We start from the raw sequence: 22,859 nt of genomic DNA on the forward strand, positions 1-22,859 counted from the left end.
CAATCTGGAGCCATTCATGGGCGCAGACCAAAGAAAGCCCCAACAAGTCAGCGCTCTCTCGTCAAAGGATGAGAAAAGAGGAAACCTAGTAAGACCGAAAAATGTTAGACAGTAATCACTCAACATCAGCCGAACACCACGGGAAAAAAACATTGGCCCTACCCACTCCAAAAAGACCAAGCGGGGAGCCCAGACTTCCACTCATGTGAGGCCATTACAAAGTGCTCCAATGCCCCAGTTGTGTGATATCAGAGAAAGCCAAGTCGGGAGCCACCACCTGATGACAAGTTCTCCCACCTCCATGGTGTCAGTGGAGACCACATGGAGAGCCCAGACTTCCATCTCTGCCTTACCTGCTGGGGTGGTTGGTATCAGAAGAGGTCTAGTGGAGAGTCAGGACTTTCACTGTAACCCACCAGCAATAAGGCCACATTCATCACAGTGTCACTGGAGACCATGTGAAGAGCCACAACATCCACCGCTCCCCAGCAGGAATGAGGAGGCCGAGGGAAGAAGACTTCTATCTCCACCTGGCAATGATTAGGTGGCATCTCCCCTCCTCTTCCCCGGCCATAGCAGGGTCGAAGAAAGCTGGCTAAAAGCTGGCTCTAGATCTAGTAACATCTAGAGTCTCAAAACCTAATACCCAACTGTCCAGGTTTCAAACAAAAATCACTCATTATACCAAGAACCAGGAAGTTCCTAAGAATGTTTAAAGACAGTCAATAAATGCCCACACCGAGATGACAGAGAGGTTAGAATTATCTGACAAAGATTTTAAACAACCCTGATAAAAACGCTTCAATAAGCAATTATAAACATACTTGGAACAAAACGACAGGACAGAAACCTCATCAAAGAAACAGAAAGTCTCAGCAAAGAAACGGAAGATATAAAGGAGTGAAAATGAAATAACAACGAAAATAAAAAGCTCAGTGGATGGGCTCAATAGCAAAATGGAGGAAACACAGGAAGTCATGGGTGAACTTAAAGACAGAATAATACAAATTATCCAGTATGAACAACACAGGGAAAATTGAATCAAAAAAAAAAAAAAAAAACACACACACACAAAAGAACAAAAGAAAAAGAACAGAGACCCAGGGACCTGTGGGACTTCACAAAAGATCTAACATTTATTTCATCAGAATCTTAAAGGAGAGGAGAAAGACGGGGCTAGGGCTGAAAACGTACTCAAAGAAGGAAAGGCTGAAACTGATGAAATTCAGCAAGAGACCACAAATTTACCAATTCAAGAAGCTGAGCAAACACCAAACAGATGAACCCAAAGAAATTCTATGCCAAGACACATCATAATTAAAGTTTAGAAAGCTAAAGTCAAAGAGAAATTCCTGAAAGCAGCCAGAGAACAACAAAACCTATAGGGGAAAAAAGAGCAATTCAAATGAGAGCAGATTTCTCATCAGAAACCAGGGAGGCCCAAAAGAAGTAGCACAATATTTTCCAGGTGCTGAGAGAAAAGAATTCTTGACCCAGAATCTTATAACCAGTGAAAATATCCTCCAGGAGTGATGGGGCAGGCAAGACATTCCAGATGAGGAGAAACAAAGATCATTTGTCACCAGCAGATCTAAAAGAAGTTCTCAAAAGAAAAAAATGATCAAAAAATAGTCCCATACAAATATACCCAACTGATCTTTGACAAAGGTACAAAAGCAATTCAATGGAAGAAAGAGGTCTTTTCAACAAATGGTGGTGGGACAATTTGACATTAAAACGGAAAAAAAAAAAAAAAAACAAAAAAAACAAAACCAGCTCTAAGTCTTACACCTCATAAAAAATTAACTCAAAACGAATCAAGGACTCAAATGTAAATGAAAAACTGTAAAACTTTAAAAAGAAAGAACAAGGATGTGAAGAAATCAGAATTCTCATACACTGTAGGTAGGTATGTAAAATATGTAGCCACTTTAGAAAACAACCTGGAGTTCTAGAAATGATTAAATATACAGTTACCATTTGACCCAGAAATTCCATTTCTAGGCACATGCCCAAGATAATTGAAAGCAGGTCCACACAAAAACTTATACACAAATGTTCATAGCATCCTTTTCATAAATGTCAAAAACTGGAAATACAAACGGCCACCACTGATGATGAACTGGTAAAGAAAATACAGTTGACCTTTGAACACCAGGAGGGTTTGAGGCACTGACTCCCATGCAGCTGAAAATCTGCAGATAACTTTTGACTCCCCAAAAACTTAACTATCAATAGCCTACCGTTGACCAGAAGCCTTACGCATAAGGTAGTCAATGTTAACAACATAACACATATTTTGTATATTATATGTATTACATACTGTATTCTTACAATAAAGCAAGCTAGAGAAGGGAAACAGTTATTAAGAAAATCATAAGGGAGAGCCTGGGTGGCTTGGTCGGTTAAGCGTCCAACTTCGGCTCAGGTCATGATCTCACGGTCCGTGAGTTTGAGCCCCGTGTTGGGCTCTGTGCTGACAGCTCAGAGCCTGGAGCCTGTTTCAGATTCTGTGTCTCCCTCTCTCTCTGCCTCTCCCCTGTTCATGCTCTGTCTCTGTCTCAAAAATAAATAAACGTTAAAAAAAAATTTTTTTAAGAAAATCATAAGGAAGAGAAAATACATTTACACTACTGTACTATAAAAAAATCCACTGATGCACACAGTGCAAACCCATAATATTGATCAAGGGTCAACTGTGTACTATATCTATATAATAGAATATTGTTTCCCATGAGAAGGACTGAAGTACTGATTTATTCTACAACATGGGTGAACCTTAAAAAGATTATGCTTAAGTGAAAGAAGCCAGACAAAAAAAGGCCATGTTTTTTAGTTCATTTATATGAAACGTCCCTATAGTGAATGGTCCATATGTCCACAGGGCAATCACAGAAACAGAGAGCAGATCTGTGTTTGCTAGGGACTGAGGGGAGTGAGTGACTGCTTAATGAACGTAGAGTTTCCGTTTGGGGTGATAAAAAAGTTCTGGAACTAGACAGCAGTGATGGTTGCACAACACTGTGAACGTTCTTAATGTTACTGAATTGTACATTTTAAAAGGAGTGAATATTCTGCCGTGTGAATTATATTTTGATTTTTAAAAACTTAGGAGGAAATCTTCACTATCTAAAGCTAGGCAAAAAAAAAATTGCTAGACCTAATACCAAAATCATGTTCCATTAAAAAAAAAATTGTATCTTTGACTTAATAAAAATCAAAATCCTTTGTTTTGTGAAAGACCCTGTTAAAAGGAGGAAAAGACAAGCCACACACTGAGATAAAATATTCACAAACCACACATCCAACAAAGGACTAGTATCTAGAATATATAAAGAATCCCCAAACTCAACCGTAAAAAAGCAAGAATCCAAATAAAATATGGGCAAAAGAGATGAAGAGACATTTCAATAAAGAAGACAGATGGCCACAGGTACATGAAAGATGTTCAACATCGTGAGCCATCAGGGAAAATCAAATTAAAACCACACTGAGGGGTGCCTGGGTGGCTCAGCTGGTTAAGCGGCTGACTCTTGATTTCAGCTCGGGTCATGACCTCAGGGTTTGTGGGCTCCAGCCCCACGTCGGGTTCTGCGCTAAGAACACGGAGCCTGCTTAGGATTGTCTCTGTCCCTCGCTCTGCCCGTCCTCCACTAGCACACGTGCTCTCGCTCTCAAAAATAAATAAAACTTAAAATAAAAAAACACAATGAGATATTACTACTAAAATAAAAAAAATAGTGACAACACCAAACGCTGGTGAAGATGTGGAAAAAGCGGACCACTCATATATTGCAGGTGGTAAGATAAAATGGTACAACCACTCTGGAAAACTGCTCGGCAGTTGTTTAAAAAACTAAACATACAAATACCATACAACTGGCAATTGCAAACCTGGACATTTATGCTAGAGAAATGAAGACTTACGTTTACTTGTTCACTGTACACAAGTGTTTATGAGAGCATTATTTATAATAGCCCACAACTGGAAACAAACCAGATGTCCTTTGATGGGTAAGTGATAGAACAAACAGTGGTACATCCATGACATGGACTATTACTCAGCATTAGGAAAGAATAAACCAGGGATATGCACACACTGATGAGTCTCCAGAGAATGAGAAAAAAAGCCAATTTCAAAAGCTTACACGCTGTACAATTCCATCTGTATAACATCCTTGAAATAACAGAATTACGTAAATGGAAAACACATTAGTGGCTGCCAGAGGTTAAGGAGGGAAGGACCATGGTGAAAAAAGGACAACAGGAAGGATCCTTATGGCAATGGGAATGTCCTGCGTCTTGTCAACACCCTGGCCGTGACGCTGTACTCTAGTTTTACAAGATGTTACTACTGGGGAAAAGGGTACGCAGGATCTCTCTGTATTCTTTCTTACAACTGCATGCAAATCTTTATAATCTCAAATAGTTTCAAATCATATATCTGTTACAGGGCTTATCATCAGAATTTATAAAGAATTCTCAAAATTCAATAATAAAAAAAGTTTTTTTAATCTAGCAAAAGATGTGCACAGATACTCCACCAAGGAGGAAACACAAGATGACAGATGAGCACATGAAAAGGTGCCACAGGGAAATGTGAGTTAAACCAGAATTAGCTACCACCAACAGAAGAGCTAAAGTCTGTACGACTGACCACACGCAGTGTTGGCAAGGAAGGGGAAGAACTCGAATTTGCACGCACTGCTACACAGAATGTAAATACTACAACCACTTTGGAAAGATCATTTGGCAGGTCTAGCATGTTCATTTTTGCTTCAAGGTAAACAATCGCCAGCCATGCCACATCTAGGGATCTACCCAAGAGAAACCAAGGCCTGTGACCATACAAAGACCTCACACGAGTTTTCATCGCAGCATTATTCCTAAGAGCCAAAAACTAGACACAACCCAGAGGCCATCAACAAGTGAATGGCTAAATAAAATGGTAATATCCATACGTTTACAGGGAAAACAAACGGTGTATTTGCCTTCACTCTCACACAACACTTTTGACACTTCTGGTCACCCAATATGTGGGGAGTTTTCCCACACCACCTGGGTGTCTTACAATTCAATTCAATTCTGACACTGTCTGGAGTTAGAAGGAAATCCTACAAGTTAAGGGCTCAGTCCCACAAGAATGCCCTCATGTCTGACACCAGTCACAAGTTCCAGGTTGTCAGCGTCCCCGGAACCCCCTCCTGGGGTTCCATAATTTGCTAGAATGGCTCACAGAACTAAGGGGCAACGCTCAGATTTACCATTTTATTCTAAAGGATATAATAAACTATACAGATTAACAACCAGATGAAGAGATACTCAGGGCAAGGTATAAGGAAGAGGCACAAAGCCTTCTCGGCCTCTCCAGGCACAGAACTCTCCCAGCACCTCCATGCGTTCAGCAACCTGCAAGCTCTCCAAACCTTGTACTTTAGGGGTTTCTACGGAGACCATCAAGTAGGCATGATGAATTACCGACTCCATTTCCAGCCCCTCCCCCCTTTCCAGAGGATGGTGCTTGGAAGTGGAAGTTCAAGCTTGGTCTTGCCAGGGACCAGTCCCCAGCCAGCAGCCCACCAGGAGTCACCTCGTTAGAACAGAAGACGCTCCCATCACCTAGGAAATTCCAAGGGATTTAGAAGCTCCGTGTCAAAGACTAAATATCAGCAAGAATCGATGATATATGTAAACTATGTTTTATAGTTGTAATATACTGATACGTATTAAGTAATAAATTATTTACACTAAATGTTAATATACTTATAAAATATATATAATTACAGCCTACCACAGAATGGAGTTCTCAGCAATTTAAAAAAAACATGAATGAGTCAAAAACAAATTATATTGACTGAAATAAGGCAGACAAAAAAAGAGCACGTCTTGAGTTACTCCACATATATAAAATTCCCAAAAATGAACAAATGTATACTGACACAAAGATGATCAATCAGTGGTTGCCTGGATTTTGGGGGGGACAGGGCAGACAGAAGTGGGAGGAAGTGATCACAAAGGACATCTCCTTTGTAGGTGATAGGTATGCTATCTTGATTGTGGTGAAGTTAAGAAAAAAAAAAAGAGCAAAAAAGAAGAAGAAAAAAAAGAAAGAGGCAAACCAGGAAACAGACTCTTCACTTCAGAGAACAAACTGATGGTTACCAGAGGGGAGGTTGGTGGGGGCATCGGGAAAACAGGGGATGGGGATTAAAGAGAGCATTTGTTGTGATGAGCACTGGGTGTGGTTGTAAGTGTTGAATCACTACATTGCACACCTGAAACTAATATTACACTGTGTGTTAACTAACTGGAATTTAAATAAAAACTTTAAAAAAAGAAAGATGCAAAAGGAGAGCAGGTAGTCGGAGGTCACTGTTGGGAGGGAAAGATCTCAGAGACCCTTATAAATTCTGTGCCAATGTGCATGCAAGGCGTAATCTACAAGGCAAAATTAGCATTACATTCCCAACCTCCAACACTAAAAAAAGAAGACACAAGCTGGACCAGAAAAAGCAGAAGTGTGTAATTTAGGGGTGGCACTCAATGATATGCTCCAACACAACAGCTTTAAGAACGTGAACGTGTCAAATTAGCTATGTTAGAGCTTTTAACATTTGAAAAGCAGAAATGAAGGGGGGGAGGGAATTGAAAAGCAGACCGAGGACTCTTTTCGTCAAAGGTGTTCTTCAGAAGACCACCGTAACAAGCAATTGACAGAGATGAATTATTTCCTAACCTCACCAGCTGTTAAACTGCTTCAAAACAGTTTTAAATGCCGGGAGTATTAATTTTGTCCTACAAATGAAGGCAACTGGGCCAGAAAAAACCTCAGGAACTAAAGGAGACACCAGGACTCGTTTTCTCTCTCCAGGAAAGGGTGTTAATGATGACATGAAATAGAGATGGAGACCCATTCAAAGAAACTAATTTTCATTTAGACAACTTTACTTTTTAAATCTATTCGTGAGCTTTATTTTGTTGGCGAAAAGTACTATTTGTGGGTTACACTATAAAAAGCTGGTATCGTTCTTAATTATCTTCTGTTCACGGTGTATGAAATCAAGCTTTAAAAGGAAAAAGAAAAAGCATTATTTTCCTTTCTTGTCACTGCTCTGCGAGCCGGGAATAATGACAGTGAGAGCCACTGATCTAGAAGATCAAAGTGTGCCTGACAAGTGATGCCCAAGAGATTCATGTAACTAATTTTTATTATTTTAATCCTACATCACTATTTGAATAAAATAGAATTGTAAATGTTTTTGAAGATAAATACTATTACAGAATGCCTTTGTCAGGTTATGTATAATTCCACCACAGGAAAAACAGAAATGGTAGCTTTTCCTTTCATTTTCTTTTTAAGTGCTACTGTAGAACCCAACATCATTTACATTTCAAACCTAACTGAGAGATGGAAAAAAATATACAGAAGGAAATACAGCTCTAGCTAGAGTCTGGGGGGGTGGCGGGGGGAGGCATTTCAAAATCTTTATCCTACTGCAGACTAAGAAAAACAAAATCAATTATACACAAGCCAACTTTATATTTCAGATATCTTTTCTTTCCTTAAATTTTAACACTAAACTAACGATTTCCCTAGTCTCCCAACTTACTTGACATAATGAATTACATTTACTGGTAAAATGCAAAACTCGAAATTCAGTGAAGGTAGGTAAAAAGGATGGTTATACCAAAAAGGCTTGGGGCTTTCAAAAGCACCCTCTGGATTTTTTTTTTTTTTCACAGTTTCAACATTTTATTTCAATTCCAGTTAGTTAACATACAGTATAATTGAGTGATTCATCACTTACATGCAATGAACACACAGTGTTTATCACAAGTACCCTCCTTAATCCCCATCACCCATTCAAACCCCGCCCCACAGCATCTCTCAGTTAAGGGTCTGTTTTATGGAAACCCACAAACATATCTGATTTGGTAAGACAAGTTAAATTACATTTATCCATGTGATTCTGGAAAAACAACATTAGCACAGAACTAGCTACCCCTGTAAGAATACCTTAATAATGAAAGAAGTTTTATTTTATTTTATTTTTTTTTTTTTTATTTTTTTTTCTCCGTTTTTATTTATTTTGGGGACAGAGAGAGACAGAGCATGAACGGGGGAGGGGCAGAGAGAGAGGGAGACACAGAATCGGAAACAGGCTCCAGGCTCTGAGCCATCAGCCCAGAGCCCGACGCGGGGCTCAAACTCACGGACCGCGAGATCGTGACCTGGCTGAAGTCGGACGCTTAACCGACTGCGCCACCCAGGCGCCCCGAAAGAAGTTTTATTTTACAAGGTATTCCCCTTAGCCATCCAGCAAGTTAACATTATAAAAGTAGCGTAAGTCACGTAATTTGCTTAGGACAGGATATCTCAACCTCAGCAATACTGCCATTTTGGACCAGATCATTTTCTGTTGCAGGGGCTGCTCTCTGCGTTATAGGATGTTTATTTAGCAGTATCTCTGTCTTTACCCACTAGATTCAAGTAGTACTCCCACCCCAGATGTGATAATCAAAAATGTCTCCAGACATTACAAAATGTTCCCTGGGCTCAGTATCACCCAAGGTTCGGAACTACCTGGCTTAGAAATGAAATGACCTTCTTATAACGGTTTTGTATTAACGCTTAAAAACAATTTCTTTTTTAAACTTGGAAATTCAATAGTAAAACAATACTGTATTTCAAACAATCAAAAACTTAAATGGTGATGGGGATTAGGGAGGGCACTTGTGATGAACACAGGGTGTATGTTAAGTGATGAATCACTAAATTCTACTCCTAAAACTAATATTACACCAAATGTTCTTCTGTATGGAATTTACACATTTACACTGTATATATGGACTTTAAATAAAAACTTGAAAATAAGGGGGGGCGAAAACTATAAAATAAAATCTCATCATAAAATCCATCATGCCTGGGGGCGCCTGGGTGGCGCAGTCAGTTAAGCGTCCGACTTCAGCCAGGTCACGATCTCGCGGTCCGGGAGTTCGAGCCCCGCGTCGGGCTCTGGGCTGATGGCTCAGAGCCTGGAGCCTGTTTCCGATTCTGTGTCTCCCTCTCTCTCTGCCCCTCCCCCGTTCATGCTCTGTCTCTCTCTGTCCCAAAAATAAATAAGCGTTGAAAAAAAAAAAAAAAATTAAAAAAAAAAAAAAATCCATCATGCCTGCCCAGAGAAATCCCCCTTTTTCTTGAATAAATGCTCTCCACATTCCAAAATACGTATTAAAAATACAGCTGTTATGATGGAGTAAGCTCATATCAGACCGCTTTTCCTGAAAAAATAGATTTAAACTCTGAAAAAATATAAAAAACAACTTTTTCCAGCAGTCACTGGAGAGTGAAGGGAGGAAAAAAAAAAAAAAAAAACAACAGGCAGATTAGGAAGGAGACTCAAAATTCAGTGGAAAGGAACAATACAAGGTTATAATCCAAAACTGCTCCACATACTAAAAGAGAAAAGAGGGGGGAAAAAGGAAACTGTGACCCATTCTCAAAAGAAAAACCCACAATGCACACCACGCCATAGACTATTTTGATGTTGGAATTGGCAGAAAAGAATTTTAAAAGAGGACTTAGAACTATCCTTAATGAGGTAAGAGAAAATATGCTCACAGTGAAGGAGAAGACAGCAATTATCTTACCAGAGAAATAAAAACTATTTAAAGAAACAAACAAAAAAGAACAAGATGGAAGTCTTAAAATACTTCTAAAACCTTAAAAAGGCAATTTCTGAAAAGAATAATTCGTTGGATGAATGAATTTAAGCCCTAAAAACACGATGCGGATGAGAGAGGGGGAAATCAGTAAAATTCAAGACAGAACAGTCGGAATTATCTAAAGAACAGATACATAAAAGTATGAGGAAAAAAAATTAACAGAGTCTCAAGGACTTCAGGCACAATACCAAAAACTCTTGACATGTATCTATCTGACATCACAGAGAGAGGAAAGACTGAAAGGGACAAAGAAAGCACTTGAAGAAATAATGGTCAGAATGTTTCCTACTTTGTTAAAAGACACAAATTTACAAATCCAAGAAGCTCAGTGAACTCCAAGCAGGATAAACATGAAACGCAGCTAGAAAGTCAATAGATTAACATATACTTCTTAAAATTTTTCAAATAATCTTCAAAAAAGTAGAAAAAAGTATAAGAGGAAGGAAAAAAGGGGACAAGTAAAGAATAGATAATAAAATTATAGTTCTAAACTCAAAAATAATAACAATTATGACATTAAATGCTACCAGGTTACACAACAATGAAAAGACAAAGATCATCAGAATAGATTCTTCAAATTATATGCCATCTGAAAACAAGCAGGTGGGATAGAGTAGGAAAATGAAATGAGTAAAGGGAGAGAAAACATCTCAATCCAATAGCACAGTGGGGGTAAAGCAGAAAAGAAGGACAAGTAGAAAACACATGAGGCAACAGAAATAAATCTAATTATTAGTAATGATAACTATTAACAGATTAACCCTTCAGTTAAAGTACCCAAATCGCCAAACTAGATGAAGAAAAAAAGATTTCCCACCATATACTGCTATAAAAGAGCATGCCTCAAACATAACTGACTGAAAAAGAGAAATACCTGGAAAATACTAACCAAACACAATCTATCCACACCATACAAAACAGAATTTAAGACAAAAGAGTTACTAGCAATGAAGACAGCTACTATATAATGACAAATAGTTCAAATCACCTGGAAGATACAACAATTTCAAACTCTAAGTACTCAAAAATTCTGAATTTATATGCAGCAAGTAATTAGTTCAAAACTAAAGCAAACACAGAATTAAGAAACCCATTATTGGGGCGCCTGGGTGGCGCAGTCGGTTAAGCGTCCGACTTCAGCCAGGTCACGATCTCACGGTCTGTGAGTTCGAGCCCCACGTCGGGCTCTGGGCTGATGGCTCAGAGCCTGGAGCCTGTTTCCGATTCTGTGTCTCCCTCTCTCTCTGCCCCTCCCCCGTTCATGCTCTGTCTCTCTCTGTCCCCAAAATAAATAAATGTTGAAAAAAAAATTAAAAAAAAAAAAAAAAAAAAAAGAAACCCATTATTGTGTTAGAAATTTTTAATGTATCTTGTTCAGTAACTGATAGATCCAGCAATTAAAAATTCAGTAATGATATATAAAATTTGTATAGCATAATAAATTAGCTTGATCTAAGGGACATGTAAAATACACATGCGATGCATGCAGCTACAATTGGGGCGAACGTATTCTTTTCAAGTATACGCAGAATATCTCTGTAAACTGATCACATACGAGGCCATAAGGTTGGCCTCAACAAACGTCAAAGGATTAGTATCATATTCTTGGACCATAAAGCAAATGGATTAAAAAAAAAATAAAATCATGAAGGAAATTACAAAATGTTTCAAATTTAATGATAACAAGACGCTACATAACAAATTTTGTGGAATGTAGGTAAATAGGTACATAGAGTTTATACCCTTAGATGCTTCACATTAGAAAAACTAAAAATTATTAAACTAACCATTTAAAGAGTTAGAAAGAAAAACAATAAATCCAAAAAAAGCCAAAAAGAAAATAATAAAAAACGGAAATTACTAAAATAGAAAACAAATACCTAGCTAAGATTAAGAAAGCCAAAAGATAAGTTTTTTTGAATAAATGAAAGCAAGAAACCTCTAGTAAAGAGCTGTTAGAAGAAAACAGACACAATTTTTTTGGATGAAAACAAGGACACCTCTGCAGATGCTGCTGAGATTTAACAGAAAATACAAGATCTTAAGAATAATGTTATGCTAAAAACTTTAGAAACAAAGATTAAATGGAAAAATTCATTACAAAATAACACTTTCATAAAAGACCCCGAATAGCCAAAGCAATCCTGAGAAAGAGTAAAGGCAGAAGCCTACAAGGCTATAGTAATCAAAACAATATGGTACTAGCATAAAAATCAACACAAAGACCAAGAGAATAAAAATGGGAGCCCAGAAATAAACGTATGTATATATGGTCAACTAATACTTGACAAGAGCCAAGAATACTCAACGGCAAAAGGGTAGTAGTCTCTTCAATAAGTGGTGGTGGGGAAACTGGAAAACCACAGGCAGAAGAATGAAACCGCATCCCCCTCACATAAGTGAACTTGAAATAAATCAGACTTAAGTTTGAGACCCGAAACTGTAAAACTCCCAGAAGAAAACACAGGAAAAGTCCCTTGGCATTGGCCTTGGCAGTGATTCATGAACAGGACAAGAGAAGCATAAGCTACAAAAGCAAAAATAAATAAATGAGACTACACCAAACTAAAATGCTCCTGCCCACCAAAAGAATCAATCAATAAAAAGGCAACCGACAGAATGGGAGAAAACACTCGCAAATAATACCAAATAATACCAAGGTATACCAAATATACCAAATAATACCAAGGAGTTAATATCCAAAATACATAAGATTTCATACAACTCGACAGCAAAGAAATCAACACATGATTTAAAAATGGGCAGAAGAACTGAACAGTTTTCAAAATACATACAAATGGCCAACAGGTGATATGAAAAGGTGTTCAACATCAATAATTATCAGAGAAATGCAAACTCACACCCAAGGGACCTATGGAACACCACGGCAAATCAACATGCACACTGTGGGAGTCTCAGAAGAAGAGAGAAAGAGACAGAATGTCTGAAGAACTACAGGGTGAAACCTTCCCAAATTTGATGAAAGCAATGAACATAAATGTCCAAGATGCTCAACAAACACCGAGTAAGGTGAAGTAAAAGAGACCCCCCACACCAACACATTAGAATCAAACTTTCAAAAGACAAAGAACCTTGAAAGCAGCAAGAGAGAATCAACTTGTCACATACAAGCGATCCTCAATAAAGACATAGGCAGATTTCTCATCAAAAACTTTGGAGGTCAGGAGACAGTGGGCCCATGTATTCAAAATGCTAAAAGAAAACTAATGTGAACCAAGAATCCTATATCTGAAAAAATGTCTTTCAGAAGTAAGGGAGAAATTAAGGTAGTCCCAGATAAAGAAAAACCGAGGGAGTTTGTTTCCATTAGATCTGTCCTAAAAGAAACACCCAAGGGAGCACCTGCAGGGTGAAATCAAAGGACACCAGACAGTAACCTGCAAGCACAGGAAGAAATAAAGATCTCGATAAAGGTAAATACATTGGCAATCATAAAAGCTAGTATTACCGTAACAACAGTTTGTAATACTACTTTGTTTTTTACATGCTTTAAGAGACTAACACGTTTTTTAAAAAAACAATTAGCCTAAAAGCTGGTATTACTGTAACTCTGGTTGGTAACTCTACATTTTTGTTTTCTACATAATTTAGGAAACCAATGCATTTATAACACTTAACTAGTTTATGCTTTAGGGTGTACAATGTATAAAGATGTAATTTTGTAATACCAAGAACTGAAAGGGGTGGGGTAGAGCTATAAAGAAGAGGGTTTTTTTATGTTGTTGAAGTTAAGCTATTATAAATTCAAACTAGATCACTAAAATTTGTGATGTTAAATGTAATTCTTGTGGTGAACACAAAGAAAATAGCTATAATATGTGCAAAAAGAAATGAAAAAGGAACATTTCACTACAAAAATCAACTATACACAAAAGACAATATTAATGCAGGAAATAAAGGTAAAAAAAAAACCTATAAAAAACAAATAGCAAAATGATGGAAATAAGTTCCTCTTTATCAGTAATTACTTTAAGTGTAAATTGATTAAACTCTCCAATCAAAAGACAGAAATTTGAAGAATGGATAAACACATGATCCAACTATATATTGTCTATAAGAGACTCACTTTAGCTCCAAAGGCATAGAAATTTAAAGTGAAAGGTCAGAAATAGATATCCAAAGCAAATAATAAGCAAAGGAGAGCAGTGATGGCTATACTAACATCAGACAAAAGAGACTTTAAATCAAAAAAGATTACAAGAGACAAAGAACATTTATATGTTAATGAAAGGTTCAATGCATCACGAAGATGTAACAATTTTAAACATTTACATACTAATAACACATCAGCAAAATATATGAAGCAAAAACAGAGAGTTGAAGAGAAAAAAATAGTTCCACAAACACCAGTTGGAGACTTCAATCCCCCCACTCTCAATAATGGATAGAACCAGACAGAAGTAAGCAGATGGAGGACTTAAACACAATAAAACAACTAGATACAACAACAAACACAAAACACTCTGCCCAGCACCCGTATGCACGTTCTACTCAAGTTTACATGGAATATTTTCAGAATAGAGCATATGTTATGCCACAAACTCTCAATAGATTTAAAAAAACAGATACCATATGTAATATCTTCTCTGAACGTAACAGGATGAAATTATCAAAAAACAGAAGTAAAACTGGAAAACTCACCAACGTGTGGGAATTACGTAATACACTGTAAACCACCAATGAATCAAAGAAGAAATCACAAGAAAATTGGAAAATTCTTAGAAGCAAATGAAAACAAAAACACAGCATTTTAGAATCTAGGGGAGGCAGTGAAAGCAGTATTAAGAGGGAAATTTATAGCTATAAATGCTTACATTGAAAAACAAAAGAGATCTCAAAGCAACAACCTATGTTTACCATTTAAGGGACTAGAAAAAGGAGAACAAACTAAACCCAGAGCTAGCAGAAGGAAGAAAATAAGATTAGATCAGAGATTAACCAAATACAAAATAAACAACAGAGAAAAGCAATGAAATCAAAAGTTGGATTTTTGAAATGATCAACAAAATTGAGAAAACTTTAGCTAGATGGACTAAGAAAAAGAGAGGTGACTCACATTACTAAAATTAGAAATGAAAGTAGGAACATCATTACTAATTCTACCAAAATAAAAAGGATTATAAGAGAGTACTATGAACAAAAAGGAAACCCAAAATATGGGAGAAAATACTTGAAAATCATATATCTGACAATGCATTAATATACAGAATATATAAAGAACTCCTAAAACAACAGCAAAAAACCCCAAACAACCTAATTAAAAAATAGACAAAGGACTTGAATAGACATATCTGCAAAGAAGATATACAAATGGCCAATAAACACATGTAAAGATACTCAACATTACTAATCATTAGGAAAATGCAAATCTAAATTACAATGAGATACCATTTCACACCCATTAAAATGGCTTCTATCAGGAAAACAGAAAATAAATGTTACCAAAGATATGGAGAAACTGGAAATCTTGTGCATTGCTGGTGGGAATGCAAAATCATCCAGCCACTGTGGAAAACCTTATGGTGGTTCCTCAAAAAATTAAGAGCAGAATTACCATATAACCTAGCAATTCCACGTCTGGATATATCCCCAAAAGAACTGAAGGCAGGGTCTCAAAGAGATATTTTTACACCCAGGTTCATAGCAGCGATATTCTCAATACTCAATACCTAAAACACAGCAGCAACTCAAGCGTCCATCAATAGATAAACATATAAACAAATGTGGTATACACATATAACGGAATATTATGTAGTCTTAAAAATGAAGGGAATTCTGGGGCCACTGGGTGGCTCAGTTGGTTAAACATCCAACTCTTCCTTTCAGCTCGGGTCATGATCTCATGGTTCATGAGACTGAGCCCCCCACGTTGGGCTCTGCTCTGACAGTGCAGAGCCTGCTTGGGATTTTCTCTCTCCCTCTCTCTCTGCCTCTCCCCTTCCCTCTCAAAATAAAGACACTTAAAAAAATCAGTTTTAAAAAAAAATACAGGGAATTCTGACACATGTTACAACATGGATCAACCTTGAGGACTTTATGCTAAGGGAAATAAGCCAGTCATAAAAAGGCAAGCACTGCATGATTCCACTTACATGAGGTACTCAGAGGAGTTAAAAGCATAGAGGCAGAAATTAGAAGAGTGGTTGCCAGAGGCTGGGGGTGGGGTTTGGCGAGTTACTGTTTAATGGGTATAGAGTTTCAATTTTACAACATGAAAACTGTTACAAAGATGAATGGTAGTGATGGCTCTATAAAAATGTGAATTTAGTTAATGCCACTGAACTGTATAGTTACAAATGGTTACGATGGTAAATGTTATGTGCATGTTACCACTATAAAAAATTTTTTTAATTTAAATACATGTAATTTTTAAAATTTGTTTTAAATATTTTAAACATGCAATTTTTTTTTTTTTTTAATTTTAAAACATGCACAGATTAGCAAACTGGACCTAGCAACGTATGAATCATGATGAAGTTAGATTTATATCAGAAATGTGACGGCTGGGGCGTCTGGGTGGCTCAATCGGTTAAGTGGCCAACTCTTGAATTTTAGCTCAGGTCATGATCTCACGGTTCGTGAGTTCAAGCCCCGCATCAGGCCCTGTGCTCTCGGTGTGGAGCCTGCTTGGGATTCTCTCTCCTCCTCTCTCTCTCTCTGCCTCTCCCCTGCTCTCTCTCTCTCTGTCAAAAAATAAAAATTAAATTAAAAAAAAATGTGAGGGCTTATTTACTATTAGGAAATTGGATTAAAGACAAGAAATACGGGGTTATGTAAATAGACAGAAAAGTTTGATAAACTTCAACATCCATTCATGATAAAACTCTTAGCAAACCAGGAGCAGTAGATAACTTCTCAACCCTGATAAATGATGGCCGCCACAATAATATCCTATGGCAAAGATCATACTTAATAGATCAAGAGCAAGATCAAGATGGCTGATACCACCTCCACTTCTATTCAACGTGCATTTAAAAGTTCATAGAGCTAAGACAATAAGAAACCATATTTTGAAAATAAACATATAAGGATTAGGAAGAAGAGTTAAACTATTAGTATTTGCAGATGATAATGACTAGTTACTAAAAAAGTAATCTATGGATACACTGAGAATAAAAGATTTTAAGGGCCCCCGGGTGGTTCGGTCAGTTGAGTATCTGACTTCGGCTCAGATCGTGACCTCGCGGTCAGAGGGTTTGAGTCCCGCATCAGGCTCTGTGCTGACAGCTCAGAGCCTGGAGCCTGCTTCAGATTCTGTGTCTTCCTCTCTCTCTCTGCCACTCCCCTACTCATGCTCACTTTCTCTCTCTCTCAAAAATAAATAAATATTTAAAAAATAATTAAAAAAAAGATTTTAAAAAGACTGTCTGCAACAAAACTCAGCCCACAAAAGTCAACTGAGATAACACTTAACACCCACTAGGCTGGCTAGAATCAAAAACTCAGATAATAATAAACGTTGGCAAGGGTGTGAAGAAATCAGAACCTTTATACAATGCTGGTGGGAATGCAAAATGGTGCAGCCGCTTTGGAAAACAGTCTGACAGTTCCACAAATGCTTAAACCCAGTTATCAAGTGACCCAGCAGTTCCACTCCTAGGTATATACCCAGAAAAAGGAAAGCATACGTCCACACAAAAACTTGTACACAAATGTGATATCAGCATTATGTACAGCAAAAGATGGAAGGAACTCAAGTGTCCTTCAACAAATGAATAAACGAAATGGGGTACATCCATACTATGGCATATTATCTGGGCATAAAAAGGAATAAAATAAGGATACGTGCTACACCATGGATGAACCTTGAGAACATTCTGCTACACGAAGGAAACAGTCACAAAAGACCACGTTAAGTGATTCTATTTATATGAAACGTGCAGAATGGACAAACATCCAGAGACAGAGAGTGGATTAGTGGTTGGTTAGGACTAAGGAGGAGGAAGAGATAGGACAGTAATAGCTAAAAGGTACGGGGTTTCTTTGTGAGGTGATGAAAATGTTCTACAACTGGCTATAGTGATGACTGCACGTATCTGTAAATATACTAAAATACACTGAATGGAACAGCTTAAATGAGGGAGATATATGGTATGTGAAGTAGGTTTCAATACAACTGTTCTCTAAGAGTCGACTGTATTTCTATAGATCACAGAAAATTGTTAGAAAACATGTTTTACTTTGTAACGTATCAGAATGCATGCAAGAAATGGAGAAATGTATAAAATTTTACTAAAAAGAGATTAAATAAATGAAAGGTAATGCAATGTTCATGTATTAGAAATTTCAGTATAATAAAAATGTCTCCTCAAATTACTCTACAGGTTGACTACAGTTCCAACCAAAATCCCAACGGAACTCTCCTGTAATGTCGGAGAAGCCGACTGTTAAATTTACAACGAAGAGGCAAAGGCCAACAATAGCCAAGAACAAACGGGGAAGTGTACTCTCTAGCTATAAAGCTTCTTGTAAAGCTATGATAATGAAGGCCTAGAGGTCTTAGTGTAAGGAAAGAGTAGAGCCCAGGAAGAGGTCCATATATACCCGTGTTGAAACTTGATTTATACGCAGCAAGCACGGTAGATCAAATTAGGTATGTGTACCTCATCTCCTACACAAAATTAAATCTAGATGGGTTGTAGACTTAAATGTGTCTATTAACCTTTTTGAAGACAATGTGGAACGGCAGGAAAATTCAGAAGAGCAATGAGGCAAGACTAGTGCTCCTATTAAAACATACCATAAAGAATCGTTAAAAACAGTGTGGTACTGAAGCATGAGCAGGCAGAAGGGAAAGTCCAGAAATATGCCAAAGCATATATGGGAATTGCGTATGGTGAACGTGGCATCTCAAAGGAGCAGGAAAAAGGTGAACTTTTCATCAAAGATGTCGGGACAACTGGGCAGCTATCTGGGGAGGGGGACCTAAACTAGATCCATATATCACATTATATATCACATAAAATAAAAATGGATCACAGATATATATACAATAAAACCACAAGAGCAATGTGAGAGAACGTGGGGAAATGCCTATATAACCTTGGAGTAACTCATAATTCAACTACATAAAAATTTTAAAATTCTGCACGGCTAAAAACACCTAAAGCGAAGTCAAAAGACATGACACTAAGTGAGACAAGCCATTTACAAAGGACCAAATACTAGAAGATTCCACTTGTATGAAGTATCTAGAAGAGGCAAATTCATAAAGACAGAAAGTAGAGAACAGAAGTTACCAGAGGCTGAGGGAAGGGAGGAAAGGGGAGTTATTTCATAATGCATATAGAGTTTCTGTTTGAGATGATGAAAAAAGTCTGCAAATAGATAGAGGTGACGGTTTCACATCACAGTAAATGTATGTAATGTCACTGAATTGTACACTGACAAATGGTTAAAATGGTAAATATTGTTACATTTATCTTACCATAATTTTCAAAAATGAGGACAACCAGATAAAAAAGGACGAGTTACAAATGAGAGTTGGCAAGTAGGAAACATTTACACCCCACATCATAAAACAGTTGGCTTTCCTAACACATAAAAAAGAAACTGGTAAGAAAAAAGGCCAATAATCCAATTTAAAAAAATAAACAAGGTATGAATACGCAGGTCACAGAAAGAAATACACAAATTGCCCTTAATCATAGGAAAAGATGCTTAACCTCATTCAAAACCTCATTCAAAATGGAAATTAAAACTATACTGAAATAGATTTTTCACCTCTCAGACTGGGAGAAAATTCAACAACATACTCTCATGCAAAGTCCGTAAAAAAAAGTCACCCTCATATTCTCCTGGTAACTGTTATATACACTGCTTAAGGCAATGTAGTAATATCTAGAACAATACAAGTTCATGGATCTTTTCACCAAATGACCCCACTTCTCGGAATTTATCCTACAGATTTGCTAGCGCATGTGGGATACTATTACTTTGTGATAGTAAAAAGTTAGAAACAATCCAAATATACGTCGGTAGGAATCTGGTTAAATAAATGCAGTGGAAAAGTATACCAACAGCTCCAAGATATAGATTTAAGAGAATAAGACAAGGTGCAGAATAGTATAAACTGTATGTTTTTTATTTAAACAGGGAAGGGAGAATATGTGCTTATACTGTATAAAGAAGTTCTGGAAAGATATACAAGAAACTAATAAAAATAGTTAGCAGTGGGAGGCAAGGGATGGAATGAGGAGGTCCCGGAAGTGGAGGAGATAAGAATGGAAATGAGATGTTCTACTGCGCTTTTTTTGTTATTTTGATTTGAGATATGTAAATATTTTTCTTATTAGAAGTTATTTTAGTAACTTCATAAGGGTTTCCAATTCAAGGGTATATGCATTAGTCAAAACTCAAATGACACAACATGTATTTTGTTACGTGTCTGTCTTAAAAGGAAAAAAAAACCCTAAACTTCTCTCTGGTTAATTATATGTGTGCTGGTGTCTGCGACGTACTCTGAAATGCATACAGAAATAACATGGGTTAGTGAAGATACAGGAATGGATACCTGAAAAAGCAAGCACAGTAAAAATGTTCCTTGTAGAGTCTGGGTAGGTGGTAGGTATAGGATTTACCCTAAAATTCAAGAAAAGCCGAGTTTGTCGGACTTTGACAAAGCAAAATCGAAACCAAGCCCTTATTTGAACCCCATACCTCCAATTAATGTACTCTTGCTATACAGCTAAAAGCCAAAGTAGAAAGCATTTCGTAACTCAGCAAAACAAGCATTTATCACTTGCCAAGCCAACAAGGAACAGGAGAAGGGCAAACATTGCAGGCTAGAAGGAATCCTAAGGATCATCTAGTAATAGCCCCTTCATTTTTACAAAAAAAAAAAAAAAAAAGTTACTGAGGACCTGAAATGACCTGTGGGAAACTCCAAAGTGTTCTGCATCAAAATGAGGAAGAAGGGAAAAAAAATACCGGGAGCGGAAAAATCATCTTGTTCGGTTATGATCCCTGCTTTAGTGAAATTCAGCTCTTATAGAATTAGAGACAAAACCCATTTCCATGGAAACAATATTCCCAAGTATCCAACTGAGGCTGAGAAGGATGCTTTTCTATGCAAGTCTTCACATCCAAAGTGTATACACAAAGGGTGAGGAGGGACCGAAAAGAGCAGAGCCTTTCAATCAGACAGGTCTGGATTTGAATTCTGGCTCTACCACCTACTTGATCCTAGCCAACCTCAGCACTAGCTAAGCCCCAGTTTTTATCGGCAAAACAGGCAATAATTAAGACCTTAAAATTGGGGGGACGCCTGGGTGACTCAGTCTGTGAAGCCTCCGACTTCGGCTCAGGGCATGATCTCGCGGTTCGTGAGTTCGAGCTCCGTATCGGGCTCTGTGCTGACAGCTCGGAGCCTGGAGCCTGCTTCGGATTCTGTGTCTCCCTCTCTCTCTGTCTCTCTCTCTCTCTCAAAAATAAATAATATTTTTTTAAGTCAAGAATGTGAAGAAGTATAAGTCATCTAATTCATGGATGCATACATTGGTGGCTACTGAATGTAGGCTTTCTGACATTTATTCATGGCTGCATAATGATCAATTAAAAGCACCACCTATGAATGCCTCTGTCAGTTTCATGATTAGCATACTATCAGCCAACTAGCCTGTAACTGGAACTCTGCTAAGGTGGGGGGGTGGGGAGATGCTGTTGATTTTTGCCATCAATGGGAATTTATCAATTAGTTGACAGCGGCCATTAGGTGCTACTTGTTTACAGGAAATAAAAGGCGGCTTAATGTTTTTTTGTTTTGTTTTGTTTTGTTTTGTTTTGTTTTCTTAAGGTGTAAAGTTGGGTGATCTGACTCGAGAGTCATGAATCTTGATCAATTACAGCAGCTCAAAACTGGAAGAAATCTCAAAGGGCACGCAGGAAGAATCCTCTCCACAGTATATTACGTCACATGACGTGACCAACTTCTGCTTACAGGCTTCTAGTTTAAACCAGGCTCTTACTCAAACAGGTAGCAGGTGATTTATTTTCTAACTCTTCCAATGATCAGAAAGGGCTTTTTCCCCCACTTAGAATCAACAGGTAATGAAAAGTTAACGATAATGTATAAATGCCACCCCACGCTCATATGCTTTTGGAAATAAAAAGTCTGTAAGTATTATTCTCATTGGGAGATAAGACAGGATGTTCTATTTGATAACAATTCCATAGGACAAGAAGTCAAGTTCCAAAAATGCATCTTGAAGCTTATATTTACATAATAAAACACATCTTAGGAACCCTGCCTTATTAATACATAAAAACACAAAGAAAACATACCTGGGATGATATCATTGATATGCAAGAGAATTGTACTTTCAACACTTGCAAAACTACAAAGTTGCACCCCATCAAATCTTCCATCCCAGTTGCCAATAGGATTATCCTAGAAATTAAGCAATACAGTTTTAAAACCTGTCTCAATAAAACATGAATACAAAAATCCGTATTTTCCAGAAAAGGATCTTCCACAAGATTTTACACTGGCAAACTTTAACTATTTTTCCTAAAAGAAAAAAAGAACATATCAGAAACAACTGCCACACTAATAAAGCTTTTGGTGTGTTTTTGCTTATTTGTTTTTTGGTTTTGTGTTGGTAAAAATGAGATCCAAGAATAATCAAGGTACAGTAAGCCCATAGACAAGCAAGGAATTGAAAGGATTCCTCCTATTTTACCGGACAACAAATGCTAGTCTACATAACACCCATCTGCATAGGAAGATTCATTAATAATACATTGTTTCACCCAGAAATCGGCCCCTAATTAAGCCTACCTTGTTCTAATTACTTTTACATTCCCTGAGCACTTAAATATTCTATTTGAACCCCTGTGTGCATTTCTGTACACAGAAGATCTATTTTTTATTGTTCTTTTGACATCTTAGGGATATGTAAGAGTTCCCTCCAAAATAGACTTCTATATTTAATTATTTTATATTCCAACATAGCACCAAGGAGTATAGTGCTGTTCATGGAGTCAGATTAAGAGACAAGCCAGTCAGACAACTGCCCTGAGCACCAATGTGTACAACATGTTGCCGTTGGAAATAGATGAGGAATACTGTGTTTGCCAGAACTTTCCTTTCCAGGAGCACACTAGAGGGGTTT

The 22,859-nt window shown here is 37.4% G+C and overlaps 1 protein-coding gene across 5 annotated transcripts in view; it reads right to left on the bottom strand.

Annotated features, from left to right (window-relative positions):
- Positions 1–22,859, bottom strand: part of CYLD (CYLD lysine 63 deubiquitinase) — a 69,126-nt gene that overhangs the window by 37,281 nt on the left and 8,986 nt on the right. For all 5 annotated transcript variants that reach the window (XM_047835675.1, XM_047835678.1, XM_047835679.1 and 2 more), the window contains exon 5: positions 22,030–22,135. In XM_047835675.1, coding sequence (XP_047691631.1) covers positions 22,030–22,135 — 106 coding nt within the window. The remainder of the gene's footprint in view (positions 1–22,029; positions 22,136–22,859) is intronic.

This window comes from Prionailurus viverrinus, chromosome E2 (assembly GCF_022837055.1).
Source record: "Prionailurus viverrinus isolate Anna chromosome E2, UM_Priviv_1.0, whole genome shotgun sequence".
Lineage (NCBI taxonomy): Eukaryota > Metazoa > Chordata > Mammalia > Carnivora > Felidae > Prionailurus > Prionailurus viverrinus.